General features: G+C 40.1%; 1 protein-coding gene across 1 annotated transcript in view; it reads left to right on the forward strand.

Annotated features, from left to right (window-relative positions):
• Window positions 1-22,137, forward strand: part of LOC122816063 (sulfotransferase 2A1-like) — a 371,350-nt gene that overhangs the window by 161,023 nt on the left and 188,190 nt on the right. Inside the window, exon 6 of the mRNA XM_044088877.1 lies at window positions 19,882-20,059. Coding sequence (XP_043944812.1) covers window positions 19,882-20,059 — 178 coding nt within the window. The remainder of the gene's footprint in view (window positions 1-19,881; window positions 20,060-22,137) is intronic.

Below are 22,137 nucleotides of genomic sequence, written 5' to 3' on the forward strand. Positions count from 1 at the left end.
CACTATTATTGTTCTCCTTAGGTAATCTAAAGGAGACATTTTTAGATGTGTCAAAAGGTTTGCCTCTCTCATAATCACCTACATCTCTAAAGAATTTTTTAAGTTTTCTTTCCTTTAAAGTGGATTCCATATTGGATAAGTCAGTTGTTAATTTTTTCACTTGTGTCAGAAAGGAGTCACAAGTTTCAAACTTGTTAACCTCCAAACAAGTGGTTTCCAAATCTTTAACCCCTTTCTGTACCTTCCATTCATAAAAATCTGCCAAAGCATCGACAAATTTAGAAGATGCTAATTGTTGAATGTGGCCCCAGTCCTCTATTAGTTTGTCATCAATATTTGATACCAAGGGTTGCACCTTAACCCTAAGACCACGTGGAGTGATATGTTTCCGCTGATATGCCTTAAAAAGGCGTAGGTGCCACACATTAGTCCTAACCATTTTCATGTTTTTACTAAGTCGACTAAAAAACATATCACATTGTGTGTTTAGGTCAGAGCCACTAATTCCTTATATATGTACTGAACTATGCGTACCCAAACCAAACACAGATAAATCATCCACATCAGATGATAACCCCTGGATAAGAGGTGAAAGTGCCATAGTTTAGTCTAAAAGACCAGACCTTACATAACACTATATAGAAAACTATATAGTTAAATATATACCTAAGCACAAAAAGACCATTAGTATGGCGACAGCTATAGAAAAAATATGAATAAATGTGATAGGGCACACAGAATGGTAATCAGTCATTAAGCAAAGATTGGTAAGCTTATTTAAGAAGAAACAAAAAAGACCAATATACAATAAACAGTACTGATATATAATATATTATCATACTGTGTATATGTCTTATAAATACAGATATACAAGTAAATTAACAAATACAATAAGCAGCCCAAGCGACGAAAATGAAACTATCCAGTCGTCCCACTGCGTATTTGTATAAACACCGTATCCAATGGTAGTATAGTAATTCCAAAATAAGCCTCCAATCCAGTATTTAGAAAATACAGCCCAATTCAAGGTATGTGCAACCACTTACCACAGAATACATCTTTCAGTTATCAATACCCTGAATTCAAACAACTAAATCCATATAGCTGTAGCCATAGCAATGGCAAGTGTGCATCAATAAAAAATATATATATGAAAATGAGGTCTAAAAGGTCTTATAGGCAAAAAATGATGGTCAATATTGGATTTGTAAATAAAAATTTACAACCAAAAAGACATATCAAGATAAATACACCCCTCCTAAGCCCACTACGTGGCAGGGTCAAAAAAATATATGAAAAAACAATTTCCAATATGTTATCCAAAGTATTGATATAGTAAAAACCGTATTCAATTAGGAAAAACTTCTAAAGTTCTAAATAACATCCAAATAAATAAATGGTGTCACCAAATATAGAAATGTGTGATTGTTAAAAAAACTGTATTAGATGTGGCCCAATGTCTAAATGTGATATAGTCACAAGTTCAATATCAAAAAAAGAAATATATATTATAGCCAGTCCGATGTATACCAAGTCAATATGTCATATACATTGTCCGTGTATAAAAAACACTGTATCAAACACAGAAACCGTATATATATTATACATACAGACCACTACAGCAAAAAATGATGTAATGGTTTAAAAAATAAGTGAGTAACAAACCCACCTAAACGTACACCAAATATACAGATATTAGAAATAACAGAGGATGCAAATACCCAGTGTCCCAAAAGTCGAGAGGTTTGATCAAGGGGCATATACATGTAGTATCTACCATTATTCAATTGCTTTAAAGCCTCATTGTAATACATGTCCCAATCCATTACCACCAACACTCCACCCTTATCAGCCAGAAGGATTACCAAATTCTTATTATTTTTGAGATTTATAACAACCTGTTGTTCCATCGTTGAGAGTTTCTGAGGAAATATTGAATGTTCACGAGGACTAAAGTGTAGATCTTTGAGAATGCTAGACTGGAACATAGAAAGCTGTGGGTACATGGGTAACATAAACATGGATTTGTGAAATTTAAATACATTATTGTTAGCAGATGTTTCAGGTCCAAAAAATATAGTCTTAAATTCAACAAATGTCAGGAAGAAATTACATCCTGAGCCAAATAATCTTCTGTGACAAAAAAGCCAGGAACAAAATTTAGGCCTTTGTTCAATAATTTTATTTCAACCTCAGAAAGAAGTATAGATGAGATGTTATGAACATTTGTACAATTGTTTAATGTTGCATCATCATTTTTAAAATGCTGTCCAGATTGCTTATTTGTCCTGGGTTTCCTGCCCTTTCTCCTGATTCTAAACCTAAAGGGGGATCCCAATTGGCACTTTTGGGGGTGGGTGAATCTAGGGTGTGATTGCCATCCTCGTCCATAACAGAGGATGATCCATCCCCTGATGTACCACTAGAGACCATTCTGAGTTTCTTTAGGATGGATGTAGGTCTCTTTCTTTTATGAGTTGGGGTCTGATTTCAGCAGTACTAAATTTCACATTCCTATAGGTATCAAATGGTTTATCCTTTTGATAGTCTTCCATGTCATGATTACATTTCTTCATCTTCTTCTCTCTTAGTTGTTGCTCAAAGTTAATAACTCAGTACTGAGCTGGTTTAAACAGGGAATATAACATGGTAGGGTTTCACAGGTTTTGATATCCTCATGGAAGGATTCAACATCTGCCATACATTGGTTCACAGTTCATTCATAGTATGATGTTAGGGCATCATCAAAGCCCATAGAGGCTCTTTGTTGAACCTATGCCCATTCATCTAATAGAGTTCCATCGCTATTATGAACTAAGGGTTGAGTCCTAACCCGTAGGCCCCTCGGGGTATTCCCCTTTATCTGATAAGCTTTGAACTAGTGTTTCATCTCTATTATGAATTAAGGGTTGAGTCCTAACCCGTAGGCCCCTCGGGGTGATCCCCTTTATCTGATAAGCTTTGAACTAGTGTTTCATCTCTATTATGAACTAAGGGTTGAGTCCTAACCCATAGGCCCCTCGGGGTGATCTCCTTTATCTGATAAGCTTTGAACAGTTTCAAATGCCAAACTTTGGTTTTAGGTGTTTTCATGCTTCTAGTAAGGTTTTGGAAAACCAATTTACAGTGGTTAGATGGGTCATTGGTATTGGTATTTTCAATACCTCCCTCATCTGTAGGCCCCAACCCAAAAACCTGCAAATCATCCCTGTCAGAGGATATATGTTTTAAAATAGAGACTAAATCCATGTTCAAAATGAAAATGTGTGTATATAAATATACTTATATTGCCAGAGCTAGACAAATGATATTGTTAAGCCCTATATAGCTATTATAAATAATGGGCAACAACCGCACTGGTCTGCAGCAACCATTAGTCAATATGAAAGATTGTCAGTCTTTATAAAATAAAAGTTAAGATAATAAGACACAGATGCCTGTGAATAATCCCAATATTTCCATTCTTACTATAATAATTTGTAACTAGATAAAAAAATTATCATCTTCTTTTGGCTGCTCCCGTTAGGGGTCGCCACAGTGGATCATCTGTTTCCATTTCTTCCTGTCCTCTGCATCTTGCTCTGTCACACCAATCACCTGCATGTCCTCTTTCACCACATCCATAAACCTTATCTTAGCCCTTCCTCTTTTCCTGTTACCTGGTAGCTTCATCCTTAGCATCTTTTTCCCAATATACTCAGCATCCCTCCACAGCATATGTCCAAACCAACGTAAACTTGCCTCTCTGGCATTGTCTCCAAACCTTCCAATCTGGGCTGACCCTCTAATATACTTATTCCTGATCCTGTCCACCCTCATCACACCCAGTACAAATTTTAACATATTTAACTCTGCCACATCCATCTCTAACTCCTGCCTTTTTATCAATGCTACTGTCTCCAACCCATATAACATAGCTGGTGTCACTACCCTCTTGTAGACCTTCCCTTTTACTCTTACTGGTACTCGTTTGTCACAAATCACTCCTGACACTCTTCTCCACCCACTCCATCCCGCCTGTACTCTCTTCTTCACCTCTCTTCCACATTCACCATTACTCTGAACTATTGATCCCAAGTATGTAAACTCATCCACCTTCACCACCTCTACTCATTGCATCCTCACCATTCCTCTATCCTCCCTCTCATTCACACACATATATTCTTAGTCCTGCTGACCTTCATTCCTCTTCTCTCTAGAGCATCTTTCCATCTCTCCAGGGTCTCCTTCATCTGTTCCCTACTCTCACTACAGATCACAATGTCATCTGCAAACATCATAGTCCACAGGGACTCCTGTCTGATCTCATCTTTCAACCTGTGCATCACCATTGCAAATAAGAAAGGGCTCAGAGCTGATCCTTGATGTAATCCCACCTCCACCATAAACGCATCCATCACTCCCGCCGCAGACCTCACTGCTGTCACACTACCCTTGTACATATCCTGTACCACTTTTAAATACTTCTCTGACACTCCCGACTTTCTCATACAATACCACAACTCCTCTCTAGGAACCCTGCCATATTCTTTCTCTAAGTCTACAAAAACACAATGCAACTCTTTCTGACCTTCTCTGTACTTCTTCATCAACACTGTCAGAGCAAACATCACAGCTGTAGTACTCTTTCCCGGCATGAAACGATACTGCTGACCACTAATCATCATCTCCCTTCTTAACCTAGCTTCCACTACTCTTTCCCATAACTTCATGCTGTGACTGATCAATTTAATCCCTCCGTAGTTACTACAGCTCTGCAAATCACCTTTATTCTTAAAAATTGGCACCAAAACACTTTTTCTCCATTCCTCAGGCATTCTCTCACTTTCCAAGATTTCATTAAACAATCTGGTTAAAAACTCCACTGCCATTTCGCCTAAACACCTCCATGCTTCCACAGGTATGTCATCTGGACGAACAGCCTTTCTGTTCTTCATCCTCTTCATAGCTATCCTTGCTTCCTCCTTGCTAATCCATTGCACTTCATGATTCACTATCCCCACATCATCCAACCTTTTCTCCCTCTCATTCTCTTCATTCATCAACCCCTCAAAGTACTCTTTCCATCTGCTCAACACACTCTCCTCACTTGTGAGTATGTTTCCCTCATTATCCTTTATCACCTTTACCTGCTGCACATCTTTCCTATCTCGGTCCCTCGGTCTAGCCAATCGGTACAGGTCCTTTTCTCCTTCCTTAGTGTCCAACTTTCATACAACTCTTCATGTGCCTTATCCTTAGCCTTCGCCACCTCACTCTTTGCCATGCACCTCATCTCCTTATACTCGTGTCTACTTTCTTCATCTCTCTGACAATCCCACTTCTTCTTTGCCAACCTCTTTCTCTATATACTCTCCTGTACTTCCTCATTCCACCATCATGTCTCCTTGTCGAACTTCCTCTGTCCAGATGTCCGCCACCAACTATCAACAACGTACCATCATAGGCGATAGATTATATGGATGTAATCCCTGTGGGCATTGTACACCCTGTCTAAGGGTCATGAAATCTAAAGAATTCACAAGCAGAAATCCTGCTTTGGTCTTTGACATAAAATATTTAGCAAATTGCAACTCTGATTGGGTGATTTATCTCGCTACATGCTCATGTTCTGCTTTTTATGTGGGGCAAACGTCTAGACCTTTACGGTTACGTATCACAAAATATGTTAGTGATATCAGGAATAAAAGACAGTCTAATGCCCTTTACAAACACACACTGTAACATAGCACTGCCTTTTTTAGGTTTATGGTTATTGATAAAATGAATGGGGACATAAATAATAAGACTGGCTGGCATTCCATTCTCAATTCTATGGAGAAAAAGTGGATAATTAAGTTAAGTGGGCCTTTTCCACCTGGACTAAATGAGCACCTTTAACTGACCAATGGGAATGTTTATCTACCAAGTGTTTTTGTATAAATATCTATGTTTTTGATACTCTGGATTTACACTAAGGAAGGCTAACATAGCTGAAACTGATCTGTACTTTTTGTACTTTTTTTGTTGTTTGGGTCCTTGTTTACCCTACCCTTAATGCATTCTGCTTATATGTTTACATGCTGATGAGCCATTAAAAGTGCTTGGTTTACCATACTGCTATGCTAGCCCTTGTTTTTGAACTTTACAGGGAGGTTATTGGGCCTTTGCACTTGCCGTACTTGCGAGGTAGTTGTGGTTGCTGGGTTTAGCTGTTTCCTCGCTGTTGGCTTCGGGTGTGGTGGCCAGCCATATCGCAGTGGAGGAAAAGATTCAACATTCCTGGTTATTGGGTATCGGAATGCAGTTGGATTATTATTGTGGAGTTGGTTTATTGCTTTGTACATTTATTCAATTTAAAGACATTGCTGTTCCATATTGGGCTGTTTTTTTGCTGAATTAAGGGTTGGATTATCCAGCTATGATGGTGTACTGGGTAGCAAGCTTGTTTGAAACATTTTGTTCAGAACATATGGACATAGTTAACTGTCTCAAGAGACTGACGATACATCATCAGCTGAAGATGTTTCCTATTTTTTGAGTTGAAGTACTTGTGTATGGGATTAGTCAGATATTGGGTGAACATGTACTTCATTTTTATAAACTTTCTGACATCAGTAAAGACAGCTGGCAGGTTGCAGCCTTGAACTGGATTTATGCACACAGACGGTTTCTGATTCCTTTGTGGAATTTGGGACTATCCTATAGTTGACGGTGCATTACTGATGATTCATTTTAATTTTTATTGATCCCTAAACCTGGACTTAATGACTACTGTTCAGTTAAAAGTGTACTGGAATTTAGAAAATTGCCACATTGTTTATGACTAATTTTATTTTATTTTATTCTCCCAGTTGGTTTTAAGTACCATTTTAAATCAGTTGTAATTTAAGTGTATATTTTGTTTTCATCATCATGTATTTTTTCCACTTTATTCAAAATAATGTGTAATAATAATATTAACTAATTATACAATAATATTTTTATAGATAGCTTTTAGGGTTCTTATACACAGACCTGAACAAGTGTAGAAGGATGAAAGCGATCTTTGTTAACAATAGGTTATAAAAATAGAATATGATTTTTACAATTGATTTTTTTACATGCAAAGTGCATATGTATATATTTATATATATATTTTGATTGCCAAATGGACTAAGGTTGATATATTTCCAGCTGTGTAGTATATTGTCTTGGATAAATTCACAGACTTAATAATCTGTTTAATCTTCTTCTTCTTCTTTTGGCTTTTCCCGGTTAGGAGTCGCCACAGCGGATCACCTGTCTGCTCATGATTGGTAGTGGAGTTTTACGGTGTTGAGTTGCCAGCCCAGCTCCCAACCTTCCACTGAAGGCACACACACTCACACCTAGGGCCAATTTGAAGTGTCCAATCCACCTACAGCATGTCTGTAGGATGTGGGAGGAAATCGGAGCACCCAGAGGAAACCCATGCGACCACAGGGAGGACATGCAGACTCCACACAGAAGGCACCCCAGCCAAGGATTAAACTGGAGAACCTCTTGCTTTGAGGCAACAATGCTAAGCACTGCACCACCATAGCCACCCTTAATAATCTGTTTAATAATTTGGTTAAATAAGAGGTACTACATCATTATAAATTTTATTTCAAGTACATAAGGGTTATATTATTATGACAGCTACTAAATAGGACAGGACCAGCTTGAATGTCACACTGATGGGGGAAGGGATGTGAATTTAACATGTGTAGCAATAACACTTTGTTTTACAGCACAATAAACCACTTTCTTGCCTGATAAAAAGTATATATATATATATATATATATATATATATATATATATATATATATATATATATATATTTTTTTTTTAGAAAGCTTGTGAGGAAATTATTACTCTATTTTTGTTTTACTTGGATCACTTGGATTTTTGACTGGAAACAGACTGCTTGTCTTGCTTGGATTACTTTTGAATACTTATTATTCTATATAATTATATATTTTTTTATTTTTTTTATTTATTTATTTTTTTTAGGTTCATAGGTTCATAGGTAGGTACCAGGCTATCGGCCCAAGGGCCTACGTAAGCCTAGCCAACAAAGTTCCCTGGCTTACACCACCCAAGAAAGTTATTTTCCTGTGCCACTGTCGGGCAGAGATACAGAAGTGATCCCCGGGGTGTATTTCCTACTTCCCATCCGCTTATCAAGATTTTTCTTGAAGAGTGCCAGTGAGGAACTTTGCTTGACATAGATGGGTAGCCTGTTCCAGAATATGGAAAGCCTCTAGGACAGGAATCTATCCCTCCAGCATTTCCTGTTTATTGTGGTGACAAGGTTTAGGTCTCTAGAACATGTAGCTCGAAGGGATTGGGATTTCTTTAGGTGTAGCATGCCCAACAGCTCTGGTTTTGACATAGCTTTATATGTTAGGCAGAGATCACCTTGGAGTAGGCGATATGCTATGGAGTAAAGCTGGAGTTTTTTGAGACAGTCAGTGTAGGGCATCTGTTTGAGGCCAATAATCCTCTTTGTGACATACTTCTGTGGCCTTTCCAGCTGCTGCAGATATCTTGGGAGGTGCATTCCAAAAGGGGCATTGTACTCTATAATGGGTCTAATGATTGCCGAGTAGAGGAGAGGGGAACAATGACCTCTTTTTTCCTGAATGAGAGCCCTTTTATGATGAGGTGTGACATGTAGAAGGACTTCCTGACTACTGTGGCGATGTGACTATCAAAGGACAGACTACTGTCCACCTGGGTTCCAAGGTCTCTTATCACACATTCGGTATTAAGTAGACTGCTGTCTATATAGTAGTTCATGGGTACAGAGTTTTTACCAAAGGGGATGACAATGCACTTTTTGGCATTGAGCTTGAGGCCATGGCTCTGACACCAGGCATCTGTCTAAGCGAGGCCCTTTTGTAGGATTTCCACATCATTTGGGGACTCGACTATGGCTCCTAGTTTGCAGTCATCTGTGAACTTTGTTAGCCAGAGGCCTTCTGTGTTAACCTGTACTTCAGAGAAGTAGATACCAAACAGGAGAGGTCCCAGGACTGAACCCTGTGGTACTCCACTTGTCACTGGTTTAAGGTCAGATTTGGAGTGTGCAACTTTTACAGTGTGGGTTCTGTCAGTGAGTCAGTTGGCAACCCCTCTTGTTACATAGGGATTTATACCTAGTTTAGTGAGTTTAGCTATAATTCCAGAATGGGGGATGGTGTCGAAAGCCTTAGCGAGGTCAAGATAGACTGTGTGAACCACCTTACCCTCATCTACGGCTTTGGTGACCGCCTCAAAGAAGTCGTCAGGTTCAGAAGGCATGATCTGCCTTTCACAAACCTGAACTGGATGGGATCCAGAGTTTGGAGGTTACCAATGTCTTTATTTATGAGTTCCATGATGATACATTCCATGGCCTTGCAGACCAGGCTAGTCAGGCTAATAGAGCAATAGTTCTGAGGATCAGTGGTGGCTCCCCCTTTGTGGAGTGGGATAACTGTTGCTGTACGCCATTCAGTGGGCAGAAAGCCTGATGTGAGGCTATGATTGAACATGGTGCTTAGGTGGGGAGCCAGTTCGTTCTGAATTTCATGTAAAATGCAGCCTGGGATGTTGTCCGGTCCCATGGATGCTGTGTTTTTGGCTTTAGAGAGTGCAGCTTTTACCTGCGTAGTTGTGATTACAGGGACTCTACATTCTTCCTGTATAGATATGGGCCCTTCAGGGGGTGGGGGGTGGGGGGTAAAGTTAGCACTGAACCTATCTGCCAGGATGTTGGCAATATCATTTGGTTCTGTAATTTTCGTGCCATTGTGCTGTAACTCAGAGCAGATCTCGGTGTTTCCATTGAGATTCTTGACATAGCTATAGAATGCTTTGTGGTTGCCCTTAGAATCAGTGGTGATTTTGTTTTCATAGCTAGCTTTGGAGGATCTTATAAGGGATCTCAGCTTCTTACTGAGGCTGACCAGGGAGCTCCTCCACTCATGGTATTTTACTCTCTTTTGCAACAATTTCCTTCTGTTGTACAGTTTGTTTATGGCAGGGGACCACCAGATTGGCTTCCTTTTTTTGGTGGATAGCGTCTTGGTTCTGTTTGGGATAGCATGATCCATGCACTCATGTATGTGCTTATAGAGTGCATTTGTGTAGGATTCAGCAGTTGTAACTGTATTGTCCATCTACATGGGTGTCATGAAGTTCACCACTTCTGTCTTAAGAAGCATGAAGTTGGCTTTGGATAAATGTTTTACCGTGGTTTCCTTAATGGGGGGTGGGATGTGGATATCAAGGGTGATTAGCTTATGGTCAGATCTGACCAATGAGGAGTTGACTTCAGGTGTAGAACACCGGTCACTCATGTTGGTAATGACTAGGTCTAGGATATTGTTGCCCCTGGTGGGGGTGTGGATAAGTTGTTCCAGGGCATTGGAGGTTATGAATTCTAGAAAGCGTTGTGTGAAGGAGTTGGTACATGAGTAGTTTTTCCAGTTAATGGTGGGGTAGTTGAAATCGCCCATTATTAGGGTGTTTAGTTGAACCCTCATTTTTTCCAGTACATCAAGAAAAGAGGAGTGTGAATCCTGGGGCATGGTGGAGGATCTGTAGCAAGCTACAATTTGGATTGCAGTTTTGCCCAGAGTTAGTTGCACTTGGATAACCTTGGATGCATTATGCTGAGCAGCTAGCCTGGAGGTGTGGATATCCTTAATGAATATGGACATACCTCCACCTTTGGTGTTCCGGTCCAGGTTACATGGCCAAAAAGTGTGGTATGAGTTATAGCCTTGTAGTGCAGGGGTGCTCTCTGGATCCTTGAACCAAGTCTTAGTCACTGCACAGATATTGATGTTTTCCATTTTAAGGAGTGCCTCGAGTGAGTGCATTTTGAGATTTAGACTTCTAGCATTGAGTAGTATTACCCTCAGTTTTTGCTTGCCTGTTCCTGTTACGGTGGTGAATTTGTCATTTGAACCTTGCCTATAAAAGGCACTATAGGTGTGGCAAGAGCCTTAGCCAGTATCCTGAATCCCAGGGGTGACAGGAGCAGGCCATCTCTGGCAAATCATCGTGGTCTGTCGACCATGTCATCCCAAGCAGACAGATACTGGATCCCCTAAGAATGACACCAGAAGCTTAGCCAATTGTTGAAGTCAGTCATTTTGTCCTTGTACTGCGGTATCATTCTTGGTGATGGCAGAATGCTACTCAGGGCTAGGGTCATACCTGCCTGGGCTACAAGATTGGAGAGCTCTCCTATGTCTCTTTTCATGTAGTCCAGGGAGGTATGGCTCAGGTCATTCACACCGACATGGACAATGACAGAGTCATATTTGTACTTGTTGTGGAGTGACCTGAGTGCATGGGCTATGTGGCAGATCCTGGCACACGACAGGCAGCTGACAGTAACCTTCTCCTTGTTTAGCCTTGTGAGCGGGACATCAGTGTACCTCACTATAGAGTCACCTATGACTAGTATGTTGGATACGTTGTTTTGCCTTATTGGCTGTGGTTGAGTGGCACACTGAGTCTGTGGGCTATGTGTCATTTGGGTTGTGTTGGGGGGTGGAAGTTGCTTATGTTTCTGCTTTGGAGGTCTCTGTTGCTAGCAGATTATTATTGAGAGCCTCCGTGAATGTTTTTGTGTTTCTTTGTGTGGATTTTGGTGGTGTAGATTTAGTGAGACTGTGATAAGTGTGTTGTGGTGCAAGTGTTTACTTTCCCCTCTTGAATGTCAAGTTCAGTCTTGGTTGGAGAGAACTTTACCTCCAGTTTGGCTAGATAATTGCATCTTGCACAGGTTGTAGTGTTGGGTGGTAGGAGTAGAGGGTTGTCTGTGTACATGAGGCAATTTCTACATTGCCCCAAGATGTCCAGACTCATCAGATAGACAGGAGCGAACACTGGGAGCTGACCCTTGGACATTTCTGAATAAAAAACTATTTTCCTCTAGATAAGTGAGGAAAGTGAGTATAAGAGCTGTTTTTCTCTAAGCAAGTGAGATAAGTAAGTGCAAAAACTGTTTTCCTCTCGGTAATAAGGAAGGTTGAGTGCTATAGTAATTAGTTGCTTATTTAGTGCTTACAAGACGTTCTGAACAAGTGCTGAGCATGAATAAGCAAATTCAAGTGCTAAAACTAAGAATCTGTATCTGCACTAGACTAGTTACAGAAAAGAAACAAGTGCAAATGTGGGCTTTCAAATCAGAAAGTTGAGAGAGATGGAAAAGATTGCCCAAATGGCCAATAGCTACAATTTCTGGGCCAGAACCACTCCTTATGTGGTAGACAGGTTACCTAGTGCTTACCACTCCCACTGACAAACTAGAAGGCTTCCCTCCAACACAGAAATGCTTGGGGGGGCTCAGAAGCTTACATACAGTCCTGAATACAGCAAATCTGTATCTGGACTACACTAGTTACAGGAAAGGTAGGAAACAGGCTTACAGTTTTTTTATACTTGTTTAGTGGGTTATTTTGAGACTTCGGGGATACCACGGTTATTACTTGTTTTTTTTTTTTTTTTATATCAGGAATAAAAGACAGTCTAACAGCCTTTACAAACACACATTAAAACATAACACTACTTTTTTAGGTTTGTGGTTACTGATAAATTTAATGGGGACAGAAATAATAAGGCTAGCTGCCATTCCATTCTCAATTCTAAGGAGAAAAAGTGGATAATTAAGTTGGGTGGGCTTTTTCCACCTGGACTAAATGAGCATCTTTAACTGACCAATGGGAATGTTTATCTACCAATTGTTTTTGTATAAATATATGTGTTTTTGATACTCTGGATTTACACTGAGGAAGGCTAACATAGCCAAAACTGGTCTGTACTTTGTTGTACTTTTTGGGGTTTAGGTTCTTATTTACCCTACCCTTAATGTATTCTATTTATATGTTTATGTGCTTATGAGCCATTAAAAGTGCTTGGTTTACCACACTGCTGTGCTGGCCCTTGTTTTTGAACTTTACAGGGAGTTTATTGGGCCATTGCACTTACCATACTTGCAAGGGGGTTGTGGTTGCTTCATCGTAAAGATTATATGATGGACAATCCAACTGCACTAATAGTTGGTCTCTGCCTACTCCAGGTAAAATTATTACTTATTGTTCATGTAATGCTTCTTTATATTGGCATATAGCCTCATATGAAAGCTGTAAGGAGGATGAACAAAATACTGCTGATAGTATGCATGTAACTTGTGTGGTTTATTGTGAATTGTTCATAACAAAATTTCAAATGTATGTGATACTGTTTCTACTGTGACTTATAAACCTCTAAGACCTATAACCTAAAGAATAGTACATTCGTAAAAATAGTTTGTCTTAAAGGGTTTGCCATTTACACCTCTATAATTCCAAAGATATGAACATTTGTTTGAAGTGTGAGGACATAATTTGATTGTCTCTATGTAGACTCTGCTCATTGGAAGTTACAGTGCAAGCCTCTAGAACTCCATTGGAGGGACGAGTTAAATTACAATTTTGAAAGTCTCATATTTTCCTGTGTTCATGTGGCACTTATTACTACAGTTCAGTGATGTGAGAGTCCAGAATGCTTCCAACATATGTCCTTCTTTGTGTATTGGTTTTGATTTTGTAGAGAGGCAGCAGTTAAATATGGATGTCTCTTCTGTACTGCTCCAGGATGACTAGTTCCACTTATACTATGGCTTGAATATATATACAGAGGGTCATCCGCTGATAACTTAACAAAATTAAACAAATACAGGTGTACCATTTGTGATGTGGTTACAGTTCAGTACACAACTCCGGAGCCATCCTGGTATCTCCAGTTTTTACAGAAATGGTCTGACTGCCCCTAGCAGCCACATGCATGCATATTATTCCTGAAATGGAAGAATAATGATATTTTGGTCACATAGCAATAGAATCACAGCAATGCCTACCCATCAGTTAAGTATTTTTGAATCATGCATTTTCCAAGTTGTCAGTTCACAAGGACGAAAATTCACGAGTCTGTTATGAAGAAGGAATCAATGAAGGGTGCATGCTTTATATGTGCCCATTAGTACATTTCCTCATGTGACAGACAGTTCACATTAAAGTACCACAATTTAGTATTATTTATTCATAACATTACTGCTTTGCATTCCTTCACTGTCATAGATCATTTGTGCCACTAAACTGTCCATTGCTCTCCTAAATAAACATGGTTCTATTTCAAGTATATAGTTTATAGTCCAGGAGTATCAAGCATATAACAGTGATCGAAGTTTATTATTATACATAAGTAGAACATTGCTGTTGTGTACAGTTTAAGCTGTTTCTGTGCTTTCCATATCATTAGTGTATGATTGGTTAGGTCATGAATCAATAGTTAGTCATTTATGTCCATTGATAATGTTTGGTCATTATTTATTTAGCAATAACTTTTGCACAATATAGTTTGACAGTGATTAGTGTGAAGCAGTAAATGTACACTGGCAAGTTTGTCATATCCATCTCCGACAAACTTTTGTAAATTTGGTATTCCAGCAAGAAAAGTGTTTTGTTATAATTTCTTATTCATAGTACATGTGTAAAATGGTGTCAATTTTCCATTCCTTGTGAGGTTACACCTTTGAGCACACTTGATTGAAAAATACTTAAATGATGGACAGGCTTGAGATATATACATTCCCTGCTAATGCTGCATTGACTTGTATAACATTTAGTAATATCTGTTATGTCCAGCCAGGTATTGCAATACATGGGGTGCAGTAGTTACTCTCTGAAATCACATAAAGGGCAAACCAGTTAAATGCTTCTGAGGACAGACACTAGATCTTAATTGTTAAGCATCCCTGCTTAAGGTGTTAAGATCAAGTATCATTCTAGGTATTACCAGAGGCGCCAGAAGCTGCTGAGGATGGGGTGGGGGGTGACCGGGGCACTTAGTGATCTAAAATGAGCAATTTTTTTAAAACTATTTACTACCACAACATAGGTTCACTTGGAGGACATTGTAAGCTTAGACAATTTCCACTTTAGTGCTTGAATTAACATTTCCTGATTGGTAAAACCACAACAGGCACCCAAAGAGGCAGAAGGTAATAATAAAACACGAGACTGTAGGTGTAAGCAGCAGCAGGTTTAATCACATTATAAAAATGCAATCTTTTGGGTACTATACCCCTTTTAATACAGTCATGCTAGTAACAATTGTCAATACCCAGAGTTTTATGTTTATAAATTAAATCAGTGAGTTTTTTAATATTGGCTCTATAAGACACTTCACTGTCTTTCTCAACATCCCGGCAAGTTATTATCAGTACCTTGGTGACTGGAAAAGGCTTGTAACTAACAAGCCATGAAGCCAAAGAGGAAGAGTCCGTCCACTCGTGCACTCCATTGTCACCATTAGCCATACTATCAGTCATTTCCACAGGAGCATGTCCCTGAACACCACATTCCCCTAAAAGGGAGGACTGTCCATTCGGACCTTGGTCCTGGGAATTCAATGCCAAATTATTGTAACAAAATTTAGTTGCAGCTCCCTTCTGTAATGCAGCCTCATCTCTAGTGCCCCTCGACGGCAAACCGGAAGAAGTTGCAGTTACTTCCTCTACAGGCACATCAGCCTGTCTGCGATCGAAATTGGCTTCCTGATTGCATGCAGTAGTGTAAATAAAATCCTTCCTGTGGGTAGGCCTCATAGGGTTGATATCAAAAGAATTGTCTTTCCCTCGCTGAGAGTTACCAGTCATAAGCAAAATCAATTGGGTAAGCTGTCCCTCCACATGAGACAGGCGCGAATCCAGGTCAGTACCTTGAGCCTGTAGGTGTAAGCAGCAGCAGGTTTAATCACATTATAAAAACACAATCCTTTGGGTACTATACCCCTTGCATGACTGTATTAAAAGGCACCCTTTCCTTGGAGTTTTTGGATTACTTGTTACATGGAGGTATCTGAGGCAGAAGCTAGCTTCCAGGATGGGGAAGCAGTTCAAGATACTGACCTGGATTCGCACCTGTCTCGTGTGGAGGGGCAGCTTATTCAATTGATTTCGCTTATGACTGGTAACTCTCAGCGAGGGAAAGACAATTCTTTTGATATCAACCCTATGAGGCCTACCCACAGGAAGGATTGCATTTCCACTCCTGCATGCAATCAGGAAGCCGATTTGGATCGCAGACAGGCTGATGTGCCTGTAGAGGAAGTAACTGCAACTTCTTCCGGTTTGCCATCGAGGGGCATTAGAGGTGAGGCTGCATTACAGAAGGGAGCTGCAACTAAATTTTGTTACAATCATTGGCATTGAATTCCCAGAGCCAAGGTCCGAATGGACAGTCCTCCCTTTTAGGGGAACATGGTGTTCAGGGACATGTTCCTGTGGAAATGACTGATAGTATGGCTAATGGTGACAATGGAGTGCACGAGTGGACGGACTCTTCCTCTTTCGCTTCATGGCTTGTTAGTTACAAGTCTTTTTCCAGTCACCAAGGTACTGATAATAACTTTATATTTAATGACCGGGATGTTGAGAAAGACAGTGAAGTGTCTTATAGAGCCAATATTAAAAAACTCACTGATTTAATTTATAAACATAAAACTCTGGGTATTGACAATTGTTACTTGCATGACTGTATTAAAAGGGTTATAGTACCCAAAGGATTGCATTTTTATAATGTGATTAAACCTGCTGCTGCTTACACCTACAGGCTCGTGTTTTATTATTACCTTCTGCCTCTTTGGGTGCCTGTTGTGGTTTTACTGGTTCTTGGTTCTGTGGCACCCTTTCCTTGGAGTTTTTGGATTTCCTGATTGGTCTTACCTATCCCATGGCTGATAATTGTATATTAGCCCTAGTGAGGATAAATGTGATCGCACTATAGATAATTTGAGGGGAACCATGTAAGGGATGCAGCATTTAGGAACTGCACATATCCATTAGTGGCATGAGGGGCAATCCTGGAGTACATTTTCTATTATCCATCCTTAGATCCAAGTTGCATTTGAATATGGACAGGGATGAGCTTTGTTTTATAGTCTGTTTGGGAACAGTGGTAGCCTCTGTGATAAATATCTGTCTCTCCACAACATTCAGTTTATATACCTGGACTGAGTTTTTCTGATGCCATTTGACTTGCTGATGTTCAGTAGGTCCATCTGTATTAGGTCAGAGGATGCCTTGTATGCCAGACACGTCACCTCTATGCCCTCTGTAGGATACTGAGTATATTGATAAATCTTTGAGGTGGTCCATGCAAGACCTGTTGTTTAGGACTTGTATCCTTTTAGTGAGGTATATCTGTGGGTATTCCAATTGTTGCATGGGTCTGGACAGATACATGCCAAAGTGGGCATTATACAAAATGATTGACCTAATGAGGGCTTTGTAAAGGGGGACAATAACATCTCTATATCTAGTCACAATCAATTTGTTTATAAGCTGTGCAATATAGAAACACTTTCTTATGACTCTGGGCACATGTTGATCAAAGGTTAGGTCACTGTACACACAAGTTCCCAAATGCCAAACAACTGGGTCATTTCTTAGGAGACATTGTCAATTTGCCAGTTCACTGGAGTAGGTGACTTCCCAAAGGATGCGATAATGTATTTCTTGGAGTTTAGTTTCAATTCATGATTCTGGCATCACTTATTGTTTGGGGCAAACCTTCCTGCATGATGGTTAAGTCATTTGGGGATTCAATAGCTGCTCCTAGCTTGCAGTCATCTCAAACTTAGTCAGCCAAAGCCCTTTGGTATTTCCTTTTACTTTTGAGATGTATATGCCAAACAGAAACAGTCTCAGCACTGAACCCTGGGGGACTCCATTGGTGACTGGTCTATTCCCCTATTTTGGGCTCCTGCATCCTGTGAGCAAGCATAAATGTATACGTTCTTTGATTCACCTTCCTGATTGCATTAACCTATATTCCTTGTATTATACAGCACCACTTGTTAGAATGTGTTTTAAATTTGTAGTTTGGAACAGTCTTCTAGTAAGCAATGAAACAAAATGTTTGAACCAATAATGACAAAACTACCCAATTTAGAAAATTTCAGCCATAAAAGGCCACTAAAACTTCTGTCATTACAATCCACCAAAATCAGTAAATATGCAAAATGTCATAGGTTGCTGCTAGCAAACAATTTTATATTTTATTGGTTCATCTACAAATAAAGTGCCTGTTGCCCTTGAAGAATAAATTGCCTATTCTACATTAAAAATGATAAGATAGTAATTTTGCAATCGGGAATGGATGGCAAACTGCTAACGGGTTCATAGTTACTAGGTAACTCCTCCAAAGGAGGACATTCATAGGACTGCAGCATTCATTCCCCATTAAAGTACAACACAGTGCAGTATCAGCGATCCATCTACATACTGTGGGAGTAGTACCTACAGCCTTCTGCATCAAAACCAAGTATACTACCTGTTGTACTACTAACAATGCAAACAACTTAACATAAGTAGCATTAAACTTTTCTTCCCCTGATGCTCTCAGCTCCTTGTAAAATTTGACGATCAACTAAATTTCTCAACTTTGCAGCGCAAGAAATCTGGAAAAAGACAAAATGTATTTGTGTGTGTGTGTGGGGGGGGGGGGGGCAAGGCCCAAAACCAGGGACACATTTTAAATATTGCTTTTATAATCTTAGAAAGTTGCTAAAAATAAAGCGTTTTGTGTTACCATGTGTTTCCTGAAAGATAGGAAGACTGAAACTTAAAGAGCTATCATTATTTAGTGAATTCAGTTCTCACTGATTTGCCAGGAAAGCACAAATTTTAAGAGGAAGAGACCAAAGGTATGAACCAAATATTCTGTGAACATCTGGACAGTGGAGAGCTATGGACTCAACTCCCTGAATCACAAGTGGTGCTATGGGTAGAGAATTCAGGCTCTTGTTTGAGCCTGAGTAACTTTAACCACCAGGTATACCTAACTCGGGCATTTTACACACACACACACACACACACACACACACACACACACACACACACACACACACACACACACACACACACACACGGGAGCAGCATAACTCCTGCAAATAAAAACAAAACTCCCCTTACCGGCATGACTCTGGCTCTGGCAGCACCAACAGAACAGCGGCAGCATAAGTCCTGTAACACAGAGCAATAAGAGAACAAGAGCAGCTAGTTTAGTTAGTTTAACTTCCATGCGTAAATCTACGTTAGCATGAAAACTCCACTTTGTTAATTTTTCCTGACAGGTCTTGCAGCTATAAAAGTGTGTGGGGGGGGCTCTCCCTCCCTCTGGATCTATGGTTCTGGCACCCATGGGTATTACAAGCTGCCTGTACTGGCAGGCAAACCACAGCAGCGGAATTAAAATCCACCTTCTTACAACCTGTTGTCTGCGCTGGTAATCTGTCTAATTTTCTTTTCCTAACATAGGTTGTGTTATGTTGTCTTTTTGACAGCACTCGCTAAGTCCTTTATAGCTTTGCGCCTTTTTTTTCCATTAGCTAGTAGTACACAGAGTAGATGAAGCTCGGTGCACTATAAAAGAATTCAGGTTGAGTCTTGGATTGTAACCATCATTAACATGATCTCATCATGGATGCCAATATTCTGCTCTCGAGGAGAATTTCTTGACATCCATGTCTCAAACACGTAATGCCATACTTATGAGCAAAGACCCGATTATAATCCTATATGTCTTGTATGATTCTACAATCATGGGCATATTACTGTGCTTATATCAACAACTTGTTCTGTTCCAGAACTAACTGTAGTCTATTCACTTTCCATGATTATTAACATTCCAAAAATGTTTCCTCAAACTGTCACTCATCTGGAGCACACAAATGTTATGTCTTGTCATATACGGAATTAAAGAGGATCATTGGTAAATATCTGCCAGCTCTTTCTTCAAACTATCATTGACATTAAACACATTAAGTAAAATGCTGTTTCTTCTTAAATGCAGGACCCACGAGGATCAGTGGTAAAGATTTGCCAGTTCTTGGAGAAAGACCTTGATGAAAAGGCAATTGACTCTGTTGTGCAGAATTCCAGTTTTAAAACTATGAAGGAAAACAAAATGTCCAACTGGAGCCTCGTTCCTGAACAAATGCTGAACCCTAACATTCCTTTCATGAGGAAAGGTAAAACTATAAATATCTTCATATATAATGCAGTCTGTAGCTGCTTATTACTTTCCACTGTGTGTAATAAAAGGGCTAACATAAACAACTTCTTTTTTAGGAATTTGGTACTACGCTGTGGAGAAAATTAATCGGTATACACATTCCAGTTTTGTTGATAAATTGCATAAATCTTCTTCTTCTTTCAGCTTTTCCCATTTAGGGGTCGCCACAGCAGAACTCCGATCCGCTAATGATTGGCAGTAGATTTCTTTTTACGGGTGCCGAGGTGTCAGCTCAATGCCCAACCTTCAACAAAGGCATGCACATTCTACGCATGTCTTTTGAATGCCACTCGACCATGGGGAGGACATGCAGAATCCACACAGAAGGTGCTCCCACCGAGAATCAAACGGGAGAACCTCTTGCTGTGAGGCAACAAGGCTACCACTGTACCACCGCGGCTTATTGATAAATTGCATAAATAAAGACATAAATGTTTGCTTTCCATTTAGGCAACATTCATTGTCGCCTCACAGCAAGATTGTCCATATTCACCAAGGATACTCACACCTCCAGGCTAGTTGCCCAACACAATGCATCTGAAATTCTCCAGGTGCAACTAACACTAGTTAAGACTGTAATTCAAATTGTAGCTTGCTACAGATCCCCCACCACACCCCATGATTCTCACTACACCTTTCTAAACATACTGGAAAATATTAAGATACAACCAACACCCTAATACTGGGTGATTTCAACTACCCTGCCATTAACTAGGAAAACTACTCAAGTGCCAACACCTTTTCCTAACGGTTCTTGGAATTCATAAATTCCAACGCCCCGGATCAACTAATCCATTGTCCCACCAGGGACTGCAATATCCTAGACCCGGTCATTACCAATATGGGAGATAGATGCTCCACACCAGTGGTCACCCCCTCATTGGTCCGGTCTGACCATAAGCAAATCACTCTTGGCATCCACATCCCAGCCCCACCCCCCAGTAAGGAAACCTCCGTAAAAAACATCTCCAAAGTCAACTTCATGCTACTTAAGTGAGAAGTGACAAACTTCATGCCACCCATGCAGATGGGAGCTGAAAATTCAACTGCTGAATCCTACACTAAGGCACTGTATGAGCACATCCACTTGTGCATTTATCATGCCATCCCAAATAGAACCAAGACACTTTCCTCTAAAAAAAAGTGGTCCCCTGCCATAAACAAACTATACAACAGAAGGAAGAAACGGTTACAGAAAAGAGGAAAATCCCAGGATGCAAAAAAATCCCTTACCAGCCTCAGTAAGAAGCTGAAATCCCTCATAAAATTCTCCAAAGCTAGTTATGGAAATAAAATTGCCAAAGATTCCAAAGACAACCACAAGGCATGCTATAGTTATGTCAAGAATCTAAATGGCAATGCTCAGATCTGCTCTGAGCTACAACAGAATGGTATTAAATATACTGATCCCAAGGATATTGCCAATATCCTGGCAGATCAGATTAGTTCCAACTTCACCCCCCTCTCACCTCCTAAAGGGGCCATCTCAATACCAAACGATTGCCAAATTCACTGTCACACAGGTAGAAACTGCACTCTCCAAAGCTAAAAATACAGCATCCATGGGACCAGATGACATCCCAGGCTGTGTACTACATGAACTACAAAATGAACTGGCACCTCACCTAAGTATCATGTTTAATCATAGCCTCATCTCAGGCTTTGTGCCCACTGAGTGGCGCACAGCTACAGTTATCCCACTCCACAAGGGGGAATCCACCTTGGATCCCGGGAACTACTGTCCCATCGGCCTGATGAGCCTGACCTGCAAGGCCATGGAACGCATTATTATGGAACGTATAAACAAAGACACTGGCAACCTTCAAACACTGGACCCCACCCAGCTTGGGTTTGTGAAGGGCCAGTCTTATCTCCTGAACCTGATTGACTTCTTCAAATCAGTCTCCAGAGCTGTGAACGAGGGTAAGGCAGTCCACACAGCCTATCTGGACCTCGCCAAGGCCTTCAACACCATCCCTCACTCTGGAATCATAGATACACTTATTAAGCTGGGCATAAATCCCTACGTCACTC

The sequence above is a fragment of the Protopterus annectens genome, chromosome 1.part1, assembly GCF_019279795.1.
Source record: "Protopterus annectens isolate FY-2018-M chromosome 1.part1, PAN1.0, whole genome shotgun sequence".
NCBI classification, from domain to species: Eukaryota; Metazoa; Chordata; order Ceratodontiformes; family Protopteridae; genus Protopterus; species Protopterus annectens.